This window comes from Acomys russatus, chromosome 24 (genome assembly GCF_903995435.1).
Source record: "Acomys russatus chromosome 24, mAcoRus1.1, whole genome shotgun sequence".
In the NCBI taxonomy this organism is placed as follows: domain Eukaryota; kingdom Metazoa; phylum Chordata; class Mammalia; order Rodentia; family Muridae; genus Acomys; species Acomys russatus.
In genome coordinates, this window is record NC_067160.1 from 16,495,293 (window position 1) to 16,511,012 (window position 15,720).

The 15,720-nt window shown below is 45.2% G+C and overlaps 1 protein-coding gene across 1 annotated transcript in view; it reads right to left on the reverse strand.

Annotated features, from left to right (window-relative positions):
- Myo3b (myosin IIIB) overlaps positions 1–15,720 on the reverse strand; it is a 334,536-nt gene that overhangs the window by 209,690 nt on the left and 109,126 nt on the right. The window contains exon 8 of the mRNA XM_051166432.1: positions 2,398–2,553. Coding sequence (XP_051022389.1) covers positions 2,398–2,553 — 156 coding nt within the window. The remainder of the gene's footprint in view (positions 1–2,397; positions 2,554–15,720) is intronic.

Here is a 15,720-nt window from a genome sequence, read left to right on the forward strand (position 1 = left end):
TGATGAAAAATGAGGAGTGAGTGAAATAAACCCTTCCCTCTCCAAGTTGGTTTGAGGTATAGTGTTTCTTCTGAGCAAAAGAAATCCTAACAAAGACCCTGGTGTTAAAAAGAAGTGAGAGACTCTAAACAGACTGTGTGCACAGGTATTTTTTTCCTATGACCAACATTTATTGACAGTTAACATTGTAGCCAGAGCCCTCCTAATCTTTTATGTGTAGATTCAACCCACAATCAAAACAATTCCCATTCTATAGGAGAAAGTTCAGAACAAGAAAAAGTTAAATAACTTCTCCTGCAAGCAGCCGGGCTACAGCACAAATCGGCAGAGCCTGTGGTTTTAATCATCAGATTGCCCTGCCTGCTGTGTGGGCATCGGTGCAAAGAAATGGGGGGGGGGGCTGTGTTCTCACTCCCCCATGCTCTCACCTTTGTTATTTTTCATTTTCTCCACCTTCCCTGGAAACTCACAGCTTTAGATAGATTGGCTAGCCAGCTGCAAATGACGGCTGAGAGCTTTTCCCGGTGGGTTCAGAAAACATCTATAGAGCCAACACCTTGCTAGTTGTTCTTAGGAGGAAGTCATGGCAGAGTAAGTGTCAATTACACTGTGTTCCCTTTGGAATTCATTTCCTACCTCCTAAGGAAGGAGCCGTTCAACCTTCTGATACGTATGCATTTTTTTTAAATGACTGTTCAAAGGAACACACACTACAGAATGAAACTGGACATTACAAAGGCCCTCTGAGAAGCCTTTGCCACCTACCAGGCTTTTAACATCAAAAGATTTGACAAAGAGCAGTCAGTGCAAGGCTCCCCCGAGCATTGTGACTTTCTAAGAGAAAAATAAAAGTGTTTAAAATGAGAGTGTAGAGCCATACAGGCAAAACCAGGGAGAAGCATCTGCAGTACTTGTTAAGCCTGGGGACCGGCTTAGAAGCTGTTGGCTCAGGGCGCTCTGATCAAGGGAGGCAGGCAGAGCTGGATCTAACTTAAATGCTTATGGGTTGAGTTTCCTTAGCCTTGGTTTATGGGTATTTGTGTTTCGTCTTCGTTTTGGGGCTGTGTGACTGTGTGGAGGAGGCTGATGCACAGAAACTAAAAGGAAGAGGGCTTTTGGTTGCCCTGGCCTCAAGCACAAGTTCCCACGGCTTCGAACGGCGCCAGGTCACAAGAATGTGTGGCTCCGTGCTGTCAGCTAGCCACAAGCAGAGAAACGGCCGCGGCAGGGAAAACTGACAGGAAAATGTTTGCTTTGCATCATCCTAAACAGAAACCTGTGACAGCACAGAAAATCAGTGCAGCACAGTCACCTTGAAATTCCACCGCCAGCAAGCCTGGCTTTGGCTTCCTGGCTTGTAAACAGTTTTCTGCAGAATACAGGGACATCTCCGGAACTGACTTTTGCTGTTTGCTTTTCTTCACCTACAGCACTCTGTATGTCCTTTTAATAATACTGGACTGGTGCTTATCTGTGTTCTGGCCAGATTCATAAAAACCAAGTAATGCTGAGCGGGGAGCTTTGTTTGCAATTAAATTTTTTTTTCTAAAAGGGAAATTCTGCCACCCACTGGACAGAAAGCAAAGATCTGTTTGTTATAGAGTCACACAGAATAGAGTTTTAGAGACTTGCTCCCACTCCCTAAAAATAAACATCATTTTTAAAAAATCTGCCCTTCAAAAGTGTAGTGGTGTAGAAGGAGTCCCGGCTGCTGCTTTAGACAGAATAAACAAAATATGTGAAAAATCAAACTGAAATAACTCAACAGAATTTTCAAAGAGAGAGCACACCAGAGCCCATCAAAGAAAACACCTCTAGAATTTAACACACACTCTTTCCATGGCCTGCTCATAGAGTCCGTGTCCGTTCCCTACTCTGCGATAGCCTGCTAAAGCCTTTTCACAGAGTCTCACGCTGTTCTGCAGTTACATTTTTATTTATTTGATTTGAGTTTTGATTTTCCAAGACAGGGTTTCTCTGTGCATCCCTGGCTGTCCTGGAACTCTCTGTAGACCAGGCTGGCCTCAAACTCACAGAGATCTGCTTGCCTCTGCCTCCCAAGTGCTGGGATCAAAGGCATGCGCCGCCACCACCCAGCTTGTAGTTGCATTTATACTAAATGTAACTACGTTTTTTATGAGAGCGACAACTGAACATGAGGACAGTGAGATTCCGGTCATTTGAGAGAAATTGGTCACAGGAATCCAAACAGGCAGCTTGTTTCTGAACCCTGCCTACTCATCCACGGCATGTGCTCAATTAAAGGCACACAGCTGAAACTCTGAAAGCGCACGGATGTGCTTCCTACGAATTAGAATGTGGGGCAAACCAAAGCCCAGTCTCATCCTCCTTATAAACACGCCGAGGAAGAATTCGGAGTGGCACGGAAACCCATACCTGGTTTTAGCAACAGAGTTTAGCCGCTTCTGGTCCTGGAGTACCTTGGCCAACTGTTTTTGCAGAAACAAAACTTTGCCTTGAGTTCCTTTAATGAATGGGTGGTCCAAAAGATGCGTGACTGAAGGCCGCTTTTCAAAATCTTTAATGAGACACCTGGTGGCAAAAATCAAGAAATAATTCTAGAGCGTACCATTAGACACCCTCTTTCTCTGGGCATATAAGAGAAAAGAGGCAAGAAGGCTTGATGAAATACTTGATCATAGCCCTATATGGCTCTTTCCTTTAAATATGTACTAGAACGTAGAAAAATTGCATGAATTGAATTAGTTAAAAACATTAGAAATCTCTTTTGGATTGTAGTAAGTAAATATTAAACGCTCAGTCAATTGTCACCCTCCATTTACTGTGAAGTATTTAAAAACATTGGGAAAGTAGACTGCTTAGAAAAGCATTTTCAGGAGAAGGAAGTTTATCTTAAGAGTGTATAGAATTGAGACCGATCCCCTCACTAAGTCTCTTATAGGAGATGTTCTTATCTGGTGGTGTGAGGGGCTGGGGGTTGGGGTGAGGGGTGCATTTAGGATCTTGCAGAGAAAGAAATGAATCTGCAAGAAACAGGAAAGAGCAGCCATTCGTTTCTAATATTTTCGGAGAGAATGAAAACCTCTGAACAGAAGGTGAGTAGCACAGGATTCTGGTGAATTGTGATGGAGTTACACAAAGTGGAAACAGACGTCCATTCGCAAGGGTAAAAAAGTCAGGTTCCACTTGAACCCTGCCCACGTTAGAGCCACACCTGTGGAACGGCTTGCTATTTTAGACTCAATGACCTATGGAAAGAAAAACAATGATTCGATGCATGTTGCTGCGTTGCTGCTCTGTGCTAAGATGGCTTTGACAATCTCTGGTGAAATGGGATCTGATGAATACCACTGCAATTACCATCTTTCTGTTCTGAGTAGCTGCCCTGAGTCTGAGGAGTTTCTACATCTTTCAGTCTCGCAGTAACACAGGAGGCTCAGGGTAAATACGGAATGCCTGCCTCCTGCCCACTCAGTGCCATCAACAGCTGTGGTTTTTCCAACAGTGGCATGCTGGCAGCAGCCCCGACAAACACCAGTTCTGCACGCACCCCCTGAGTGTCTCTGACGAGCATTTAAGCCGAATCCTTCCCAGTGATCCCCAGTTGTCAGATTTACAGGGAGCTTTAAGCTTTGCAATTTTCACTTCAAAACACTTTCCCATCCCTCACCTTCTAGTCCGGAAGGATACTCAGCAACTTCCCTGGGTCAGTCCACTTGAGGATGGCTCCAGGGCTCCTGGAACTGGAGCTCGCAGCTAGAAAAGCCAACAGCACCCAGACTATCTCCAGACCAATCCCCTCAGACTATAAATACCTCCTCCACCTTGCCACAGGGAGAAATCAATCACCTGGCTTTTAGAGGTCCAGGGCGGTTTGTATAGCCTATTAATTTTCCTAGCAACAATACAAAATCAGAGCACAGGCTCACAAAAGACAGCTGTTGTCTTCTCATGAGCAGTCTCCCCTGGATCCCACGTATATTCATGTGTCTGCCTGACTGTCAAACGAAAACACATTTCAGTCACTGTTTGCCTGGAAAAGAAATTACTCAAGAGGGCTATCTGGTTGGTAAATCCAGGTGATGGTTTTCCTTACTGGCTTAAGTGTGGACCCTACAGACCCCTAAAATAAGATAGCCATGTGTCTCCTGAGGGCTGAGGAAGTCAGACTTGGATCCTCAGCAGGAATGGGCCATGATGGTAACCCAGGATCACCTCAAAAGCTCAACTGTTACTGCTCTTTCAAAGGACCCAAGTTCTGATTCCAGCACACACGTCAGATGGCTCACCTCTGTCTATAACTCCAGCTCCAGGGGATACAACACCCTCTTCTGGCTTCAGCTAGAACTTTACACACACACACACACACACACACACACACACACACACACACACACACACTCAGGGGCAAAGTCACACATGGATAAGTGACAACACAAAATCTTCATGGCACAAGAACTGGGCAATGAGCAGAATGTATGAATGTATCTCTACCTTCTTCCTTGGGACAGATGTTCAGGGGAGGCCATCAGGAGAGGCCTGCAGATGGTTTCTTGGGTAACCTTAGAGAGCTTGTCCCTAGTGGAACGGGGAAGCCATTGAAGGTAGGACATCTATCTTGTCACACCATGTTGACCAGTGAAGCAAGGCTTCTACCAAGTGGCAAGAGCATTCTGGAGAGGGTCTTGCTTTCGGCCACAGAGTGGGTAAGAGAGAATACACGAGTGTCAAAGAGAGAAGACCTGACGAGGAAGACGGTAACACATGAATCTGTTCCCATGACGATCCAAATAAGAGATGGTGGGCACGACACCCTGGAAGAGGGTGAGTTAGTCACCTCAGAGTGGAGTGGGCGGAATGCTACACCACGGGATCGACAGAAAAGAAGCTGAGCGTGCCTGAGAGGAATGCTAAACAGCACGCTGCCACCTCCAGCTGCTCAGGGAGGATTTTTAGGGGAAGGACGAGAAGACCTTGAGAGCGTAGCCTTAATTCGCAAACACCCTTGCACACCTTCTTCTCATGGGGGGCAAAGCACAAGTCTGAAAGGAATCGTTGTTATAGTGACAGCCAGAAGCAAAGGCTCTGTCTACTAGATAACAGGCCGTCATCTCATTCCATTTACCCAGCAAACATTCATTATGCGGCACCAGAATCAAATGAAATAAACCAATGCATGAACAATTATGATATTTACCCTCAAGCATCTACAATAAATTTAATTGGAAAAACCAGAGAAGGATAGGAAACAGTAAAAACTGGTGTTTGTTTATATATTTAGGGAGAAAACAAATAACAAGGGGGAAAAAAAAAACCACCGAGTAAGACACTCAGCCCTTGGGATGTGAAGGAAAGAGACTTATAAGTTCAAGGTGATTTTCAGAATGGTAGTGACTTAGGAGTCAGCCTGGACTTCATGAGACCCTGTCACAAAAGAACAAAACAAACAGAAACAGAAAAACCAATCAAACAAACAAACAAACAAAAAACAGGGTTTCAGAACCATAAGGATCAAGTGTGTGTGCGTGTGTATGCATGTGTGTGTGTGTGTGTACATCTTCATTTGTGTGTGTGCACACATGTGTGGAGGCTAGAGGTGGCCTTAGGTGCCTTCTTTGGTTGCTCTCCATCTTATTTTTATTTTCAGACAGCTCTCTCTGTAAACCTGGAGCTCACTCTGACAGGCTAAACAGGCTGGCCAACAAGAGCTGAGACCGACCTTTCTCAGTCCTACCAGGGCGCCAGCCCTTACTGCGAGAGATTCAAGTTGGGTTGCTTACATCCTTTGAGGCAGGAGCTTCACCAAATGAAGCATCTTCTCAGGCCCCAACTTCCTTTTCTTTGGGATCACTTCCTTCCTTGTTTGTTTGTTTGTTTGTTTGTGTGTCCATTAGGCAACTCAAGCTGACCTTAAAGCTCTCAATCCTCCAGCCTCATCTCCCAGAATACAAGAACTACAGGCATACACTGTGATCCCTGGCCAAGATTTTCTATTCTAATCTCATTTTCAAAGGTAAAGAACTTGAGGTCATTCTGTTAGTGATAGGGCCCTGGGCCAATTTTCACAGGAGAACCCTTTCTACTATGTTATTGTTGAAAATGGCAAGCTACAGTGTGCCAGGCAAGCAATATAGTCAGGGGGTGTACGTATTGTTAGGAATTTCTAGTCATAGAGCTGGCAAGATCTGAGGCAGGCTTGAGGGAGCTGGGACGAACTAGGTTTATGGAGAAGAGGCAGAAGGCATTTTTTTCCCTTTCTTTTCTTTCTTTCTTTTTTTTTTTTTTTTTTTTTTTTTTTTTTTTTTTTTTTTTTTTTTTTTAGGTTTTTCAAGATAGTGCTTTTCCGTATAACAGCCTTGGCTATCCTAGACTCGCTTTGTAGACCAAGCTGGCCTCGAACTCACAGAGATCTGCCTGCCTCTGCCTCCCTAGTGCTGGGATTAAAGGCATGCCTAGCCTGGCAGAAGGCATTTCTAAGTGGCTGAACAGAGCAATTCATGCAAATGCAGCATTAGATAGAAAGTATAGTCAGAGGGTGGTGGTACTACACACCTTTAATCCCATCACTCAGATCCCAGGTAAGCAGATCTCTGTGAGTTCAAGGCCAGCCTGGTCTACAGAGTTCCAGGACAGCCAAGACTACAAAGAGAAACCCTGTCTTGAAAAGAAAGAAAGAAAGAAAGAAAGAAAGAAAGAAAGAAAGAAAGAAAAGAAGTGTAGTCAGTAACTATGAAACCATCAGAATGCTCACTTTCACCTCTCAAGCTGCCGCTTTTGACCACTTAAGGGCAAGTATTACCCTTCCCTCTTTATAACCAAATCTAACCAAAGGATAACCATGATTGCTTAAGACTTTGAAGCGTGATGGCCTACTCTTCCTGCTCAGAATTCTCAGCTCATCATTTCCAGGCAGCCAGTGAAGGAAGACGAACCCACCGCAAGTACCGGAATAGGTAGGAACCCCACACAGCCTCCGCGTGCTTTCCACAACTAGACAGAGTTGTCTTTCAGCCTTGGAGGGCAACATGGGAAACTGAGAGAGTTGAAGATGCTTACTCATTTCAAACTGATTTGTTAAGTCAAGGATTGCAATGTCCAGTTGCAGAATATTTCCCCAGCCAGGGCCTAAGCAGGGTTTACAAGAGGATATATAATACATGGATCTCTGACATGGGACATGAAGACCAGCCAATGCCAGGTAAGTTGGATAAAGTGCCAGCCATGTATGGCTGTGCAAGGGGGATGGGGGGAGAGGGAGGGGGAGAAAGAGCAAGCAAGAGGGAAAGAAAAGAAATAGTTTCTTGGTAAACAAAGTTTAGGGGGCGCTGGTGAGCCTCTAAACCAAGTTTGGGATTTTATGATGTGTTTGAGTACATTAAAGTTATTTTTTTTCTTGGTTTGTTTTTAATGAGGATTGGGGTTTAAATGTACTTAATTTTGTTTGAGTCAATGTTTCCAAGCTTACTTGGTCATAGACAGTTTTCTTTTTCTCTCTTTCCTGTGTTCCTGCTATCAGTGGACCACACACTGCAGATGTCATCTTAGAAGTTCTGATTAATTCTGTGTCTTCAGAATGAGGGACAGAGACTTCTCCCCTTAGAAGACCAAGGCAAGACCCACACATCCCTAATTGTCACTGTACCTGGGATATCCATAAGCTACTATTTCCACAGAGGACAGTTTCTCAAACTGGGGAAATGCTTGGCTCAAGTCAGTTCTTTGAACATGAATTGACTTTAGAGAAACTAAACCCTAGGTAAAATCTTTCACTGCTGTGTTCTTTTAATATCTCTCTCTCTCTCTCTCTCTCTCTCTCTCTCTCTCTCTCTCTCTCTCTCTCTCTCTCTCCTCCCTCTCCTTCTCTCTTAAACAGTAGGCTTTTTTTCTGTAGCTAGGGGACCATAATACAATATAACAAAATTGTATTTATATCCTGGACAGTAAGAAGCCCTGAATTTACAAGGCCACAGTAGACAGTTTGAATATGATAGAAAAACCTACCAGAAGAAAAATGGAGCAAGCTTCAGCCTTGAAGGAAATCCATTCAGTACCTGATTTAAAATTCTAGTACTGTCCATCATGTTTTCTTGGCTGAAGATTAGTTCTCAGAATTCATTTGTGTTCCTACTTTAAACACAGGCTGTTGCTGCTATTTCCAGTAAGCCCAAACAGGCAAATCCCAAGAAGCCATGTTGGGCTCTGACATTGGAAAACCAGGGGGTTTGGGGGTGGGGTGGGTTGGGGTCGGGGTGTGCTGTCCTAGAGAAGCAGCTGCATTGTCCCTGTAACCTGACCTTTCACAACCGAAACCCCAGATGCCTCTACAGGGGAGCCATTTACCAAAAACCAAGATTTATCCACAACTAAACTCACTTGATATAGAGCAGCTGAAAAAGCAAGAACTAAAAATACCGATGAGCTTGGAAGAAAAACAAAAAACAAAAACCAGGAGGAGGGCAGTCGTCTCCCACACAGTGGGGTCCTGCTACATCAAACCCCATGATTTTCGTCTCCTTGCATTTCTTTGTCTGTATTTTGTCTTTCATATTGTCTGCTGCCTTCTTAAGGCTCACTACTTAGATTAAGTGTCCCCATTGGTACAGGACACCCAACTGCTGCTGATCCCAGCAAACATTTCCCTGGCCCATGACTCACTTTGATGCCATGATTTCCTATCCTCATCACAGAAGCCTGACTGGAGAAAATCCTCCGGAGGATCCGGTAATTGCAGGCTAAGCAGCAGAGGCCATGGTGTTCTGTCTTGGAGGAAATTTTCCATTTGGGAAAACAAGACTGACAAACATAGGCATTGTCCCAAAGTGACTAATGTCTCAAGGCGGGAGGCAGGAAGGAAAGAAAGAAAAGACACTGCTTAGGGCCCAGGGGTCCCGCTCAAACTAAGGCACCAGCCAAGGACAATACAGGCCGTAAACTTTAAACCCCTACCCAGATCTAGCCAATGGACAGAACATTCTCCACAGTTGAGTAGAGAGTGGGGTATGACTTTCACACGAACTCTGGTGCCCCATATTTGACCATGTCCCCTGGATGGGGAGACCTGGTGGTACTCAGAGGAAGGATAGCAGGTTACCAAGAAGAGACTTGATACCCTATGAGCATATATAGGGGGAGGAAGTCCCCCTCAGGAACAGTCATAGGGGAGGGGAATAAGGGGAAAATGGGAGGGAGGGAAGAATGGGAGGATACAAGGGATGGGATAACCATTGAGATGTAACAAGAATAAATTAATAAAAATTAAAAAAAAAAAAAAGAAACGACACTGCTGATATGAATTTAGTGAACAACCCCTTTCCTGTGCACTGGAGTACTTAGCCACATCTCATTGATGTGTTGACTTCATTGATGTGATGCTAACTTCATGCCTGGGGTGGGGAGGTGAACCAAGTAAGTAAGCTGCATCACTGCAAACGCCACCATACAGCTAGGCAGATATCAATGAGTGTAAGGGTCTGGATTTGCTAAGTGTCAAAGCTCTGAGGAGGCAGGAGGGGTACTTCAGCTCGGGGAGGGGAGAGAACCATCTCCCTCTGAAGCAAATCTGTAGGGAGAACAGAGTTTGCTAAGAAGTCAGGAAATAGGAAGGGCAGATGCGATGGTTTGAACAAGAATTTCCCCCATAGGCTCATATATTGAATGCTAGTCATCAGAGAGCGGCACTACTTGAGAAGGGTTAGGAGGTGTGGCTTTGTTAGAGGAAGTGTATCACTGGGGGTGGGCTCTGAGGTTTCAAAAGGCCAAGCCAGGCCCAGCGTCTCTTTCTTCAGCTCTCTAAGGATCCAGATGTTGAGCTCTCAGCTCCTCCTCCAGCACCATGTCTGCCTGCACACCGCCATGCTCCCTGTCATGGTGATAATGGACGAACGCCCTGAAACTGTAAGCCAGCCTCCAATTACGTGCTCTCTCTTATAAGAGTTGCCTTGGTCATAGCGTCTCTTCTCAGCAAAAAGAAAAACAGTGACTAAGACCGCAGAGGATTGTGGATAGTTGCCATCTTGCCTGAGGTCCCTGTCTCAGGAGGTGAAGAAGTAGAAAAAGAAACGTGAGTGTGACTGGTAGCAAAGCCATCGGCACCAACAGACCAAGGTGAGATCACGGAAAAGAGAAAGGAAGAACATTGCATCTCCTCAACTCCAAGGCGGAAAGATGAAGAGTAACTTCCATCCTCTACAGATGACTCAAACAAGGTAAAGAGGTGAGGAAAGAAAACGTACATGATGAGCATTCTTCTTCCCAACAAAATGAGCCAATTCAAGCCAGGTTAGAGTTTATAAATGCAGGATTATTGCGGGGAGCTCTTGGCAGGTCCCAAAGAACAGCGCCAGAGAAGTCACCGTGCGCGGGGCGGGGGGGGGGGGTATTCTACCCACTCTGTGTAACAGGTAGGGAGAACCTGGAGGCCAGGTTCGCTTTGGTTAAAAAGGCACCTCAGCGGCTTGTCTCAGGTCTGAAACCAACAGGGTGGTCTAAAGGCAATCCATCAAGTCTACAGCACACACAGCAGGATTTACCTCCAGAGGTAAAGAATATGCAATGTGCTTGGAGACAATCCATTCATAGAAGCGGACAGAGTAGAGACCTCACAAGGGCAGAACTGCAGCATGCAGACAATACCACCCTGAGATGTGGCTGGAGAAAAAGCCACCAACACAGAGACCCCTTCATTTTCTAATGGCTCTGGTCCCTTGGAAATTTATATAATTAGAAAAAGCCATACTAATTGCTGGCTGCAATTAGTTCAGGAGATGTGCTGACAAAAATTTTAGAGCCTCAAACACTGCTTGTCTAAGGATAGGCTGCCCTCTCCCCCTGTTGGGAGAGTATATCATAGAGAGATAACAGGTAGAATCAGTCTGGGGGAGGTCTGAGCAGCAGCCTGGAAATGTATGTGCGCATGCGCGTGCACATGCATGCCTTGGAGCATGTGACACAGTGCCTGTGTGGAGGTCAGAGGGCAGCATTGTGGAGTTGGTTCTCTCTTTAAATCTTTATTTGGGTTCCAGGGATTACACTTGGGCCTCCAGGCTCACACAGCAAGTATCTTTAGTCACTGAGCTATCTCCCTAAGCCAAATATCTCACTTTTTGTATTCTAGGACTTAGGCCATTTTCAGGGCAGTATCCGGTTTTCTGTAGCTACCATGTTGCTTAGTGCTTCGCTTATGTTTTTATAAAAAACATTTTACAGTCAAATGGATGTTTTTTCCTTGCTGTGTGTCTACAGATGGTATATGGCTGTGTGGACATGTGATGTGCATGTGTGTGTGCAAATGCACATGCCTGTGTGTGCATGCAGGGGCCAGAGGTCAATGTCCAGCGTCTCCCTTAGTTGCTCTCAGACATATTTTGCGCGGGGGGGGGGGACCTGACTGAACCTGGAGCTTATCTATTCAGCTAGTCTGGCTGAAGGGCCAACAAGGCCTAAAGGTCCTCTTGTTACCATTTCTCCAGCACTGGGCTTATGGGCATGTACCACTGTGCCCCACATTTATGTGGGTGCTGGGAATATGAATTTAAGCCCTCATGCTCACACAGCGAGTTCTTTACTGTCTGAGCCATCTGATGTGATGCAGTCAAGGCATTAAAAATCACAAGCTATTACTTCATTCCATCACCATAGCAACTAACACACGAGGTTGTTAGTCTCTTTTCAAATGGCAACCTCTAGTTCAATGGGCTAGAGGAGGTGGGCTCGCCTTTAGAATGCTGGGTCCTGGGACTGCTCTCTCAAGGGACAGTAAAGTAACTATCATCACTACTGTTTGGTACAGCTAAGGTGTCCTATAGCTAGCTCCCTTGTCAAAGCCTCTTGGGTCTTTGCAATGGCAGGATTGGGGAGAGATCCCCTAGACTTGACCAGAACATCAGATGCCAACCATGGCTTCCTTTAGAGGTCTTTACTTAAGGTGAGAATTAAAGAATGATTTTCTAAAATCAGCCCAGGAAGCCCAGGGACACTGGAGGGAGATGTGGCAGCTGACTCTACAAGGTGGAGACACAGAAAACATGCAAATCAGGAGAAGATGACCAGAAGCTGCCAATTTTTTAAGAGACATGGCTCTCCCCTCAAAGGGGGAAAAAAGATGTTGTGTGTTTTGTTTTTTTTTTCCTGGAGCCAAATATGAGTGACCATGGCCAGAACACAGACTCAAGTTTCTCTAAATCCCGAATTCCAATGTGGTAATAGTTTCATGAAGTTTTATAGTAATGAAACAAAGACAAATTATAAGTCAAGATGCCTTTCAAATGTATCGAGGGAGGCATCAGGTAAGCAATAAGGTGTGGAGGGAGTCTCTTTTGTAAGCCTCAGATGCTATCCAATGACATTAGCTTTGGGGTTGAGGGGACCCAGTGGTCTACTAAGTCAATACATCCCAAAAGGTTTCACTGAGGGCCACAAGGATGTTAGGTTACACACAGAGGGAGATGATAGCTGTTAAAAACAAAAACAAAAACAAAAACAAACAAACAAACAAACAAAAATCCTCAAGATAGCTGGATGGTGATATCACATGCCTTTACTCTCAGCACTCAGGAAGCAGAGACAGGTGAATCTCTCAGAGTACAAGTTCAACCTGGTCTACAGAGCAAGTTCCAAGACAACCAGGGTTACACAGAGAAACCCTGTCTCAGAAACAAAACAAAACAAAACAAAACAAAAAGATAATTTGTAACAACCGTAGACCTGCAACATTCCAACCCCTCCACAGTCATAGATGCTCCAGTCAGTCATCCTTCCTAACCAAAGCCTTCTGGAAGCATTTGCCCACATAAATGCAGCACTTTCTAAACAGTCTGTTGAAGCATTTAAACAGTATAGTCAGTGATGAAACACATTATTCGCTGAGCATGACATATTTTTAAAAAATACCGGTATGCTTTAAGTCGGGTATTGAGGACAAACCGAACACTTTTGGAGCACCTGCCAGGAGGCCCTACATTTCCCTATGACCAAATTCTCAGCACCCAACTTCCGGAGGAGACCCCTGGGCTATCCCATCAACTTTGCCTTGTTGTTAAAACCTGCTGTCCCTAGTTAATTACCCACCTAAGTAAACTGGGTCCAGTATCGTACAGACCTAATTCAAGGAGTTTGGCCAGATAGGTAATTAATTTGTTGCTTTCCATTGTTGTTAGATTCCTTCTATTGAGGACAGGATTTATATTTCATAGGAGATGTCCTATAGCAGAATTTGTAACATTTGCGGGGAAAGGGACGTTTGGGGCCCGACAATTTAGCAAAGAGCGAAGATCCTCAGTGTTTTCCAGCTCAAGCTTTTGGGTACTCTTGTCTTCGAATGTCTGGTTCATTTCTTTGATTCAAAAATCAATTTCCATTTTGACAAACAGTCATGGTTGGCTTCTTATCGTAGGCTTAAGCGCCCAGGGACATCTGAATTGTATTCTTTCCCTTGATCCTGCCTGCCACCCTGCCCCGGCTTTAATCCATAATTCTCATTTGTATGCATTTTACCTATGAGGGCAAGGAGTGAATAATACTTAGGCAGTCCCTAAAATAAACCAACAACCAATTCCACAGCGATGGCGAAATGCTTGCCTAGGAATAATCAGGATGGGGCAGGGGTTTCCATAAGAGACATTTGCATCTGGGATAAAACCGGGCTCACACATATGAAATAGCCGAGGGGCTGGTAGAGACTGACACTGTGGTTTATTCATAAACGTGTGTGTGAGGTGTTCTCCATGAAGGGCATCACAGCAAATGCTGGGGGCAGAGGTGCCTAGGGTCGGACATTTGCTTTCAAGGGATTTGGGAACAAGGGGCAGGGTAGATGTGTCAGCTCTCGTGAGGGGGACAAGTGCTTCACACGAGAGGGGGCGTTCTTAATAGACAGAGTGGGCACTGGGAGGAAGTACAAAGGAGAGGCAGTCAGGTGAAGGGTTCAGGAGTCCCCTCGGGAGGCCACGAATGTCAAAGGCAAGGGTCAGGAGTCTGGACACTGCAGAGCAAGGCAGATGGCAGTAAGCCTCTGGCTGGGAACCACCTTTCAGAGCCCAGAAGACCTGCAGGGCTTTCTGCCTCTGGGAGATGGCGGTTAGATCTTTGCTTTGGGAAACAAACTGACAACACTGTAGACCGTCAGTCAGTCAGTCAGTGGTGAGAATGGGGCTCTTTTTAGAAAGGACATGGCTTGAACAAACGATGTAGGAAGAGATAGATGATGTTTGGTAGCTATGGAGACTGAGGACAGGTTAACAACATAGAAGTAGCCACTAGTAGATTCTTAAGTAAACTTAAATTTGACAGATGGACCAGCAGCTGGATCTCTGTGAAAATAGAAACAACTACCTTCTCCCTTCACCATCCACTGAAACCCTTCCCAAAGGACCTTCAAGCCTCACCCTTCCCAGTTCCCTAGTCTCCGTTTCGCTCTCACTGTTCCCTTGGGACCTGTCCCAGCCACAGGGGATGCCACTCTGGACCACTGCCCCCCTTCCCAATTCTTGCAGCTGAGTCTCTTGGCCGCTCTTCCTTGTTTACTCAAACAACAAGGGTGGAGGACACCAGGAACTGAAGACACGGCAGGGAGCATTGAGTGGCCAGCCCTGTTTCTCAGGCTTAGCATCTGCTCCTGCTCCACCACCAAGCATGTCTAGGGGACCAGGACACCAGACCAAATAACATACAGGGAACTAGCCATCCAACCTGCTGGCCTGGGACAGTCACAGTCCCACACCCAGGGGCAGATCTTGCCAAAAAGCTAGATCGTCGTCAAATGCACACACCTGCACTAAGTCAAAATTAAGTGTAAGACAACATCTATCGTTTTCTTTCTTATTTATTTGTTTGAGACAGCTCTCACTGTATAACCCTACCTAGCATGGAACTCTTACGTAGACTAGGCTGTATGGAATCATAGAGATTCCCCTTACCTATGCCTTCATATCTGGCCCCATGAAAAATGACTTCATAACAACTTTAATGAGGTATAAGTTACAAACCACACAGCTTAACCTCTCAGAATGTACAATCTGAAGCTCTTTAGTGTGTTCACAGGTGTGCGGCCATTACTATAATCAGCATTAGGCCTTCAGCACCCTCAAAAAGAAACTCTGGACCACTCTCCGTCACTCACCATCCAACTGCCTCCGTCCCAGGAAGTCACTAATTTACTTTCTGTCTCCATGGATTTGCCACATCTGAGCGCCTATGCAATATGTGCACCTGGCTTCTTCCACTTATCACACTTTTAGGGTTCTTCCAAGTCACAGCGTACCTTAATATTTCATTCCTTTGACTAAAAACCATCTTCCATTGTGTGGCTCTATCACATTTTCTTCATTTCTCAACTGATAGGCTTTGGGTTATTTCCACTTTAAACAGTTATAAACTAATGGTGTAAGAAATATATGTTGTTGTTTATGTGGTTGGTTACTTGGCTGGCTATCAAGACGAGGATCCCACTATGAAGCCCAGGCTGACATCTAATTCACTATGTAGCCCAGGCTAGCCTCTAGTTGTGATCCTCCTGCCTCTACCTCCCAAGTACTAGGAGTGAAGTCATGTGCTACCATCTTCAGCTTGTTGGAAATAGTTTTATGTGGTTCGTACGTGGTTGCATGTCTTCATTTCTTCTGGGTATATAAGTGGACTTTCTGGGTTGGATGATGACAACTTCTGAGTTATCTTTTATAGACATACCAGACTGTGTTTCAAAGCAGTTCCTTCATGTTGCCTTCTCCTTTGCAGGGCATACAA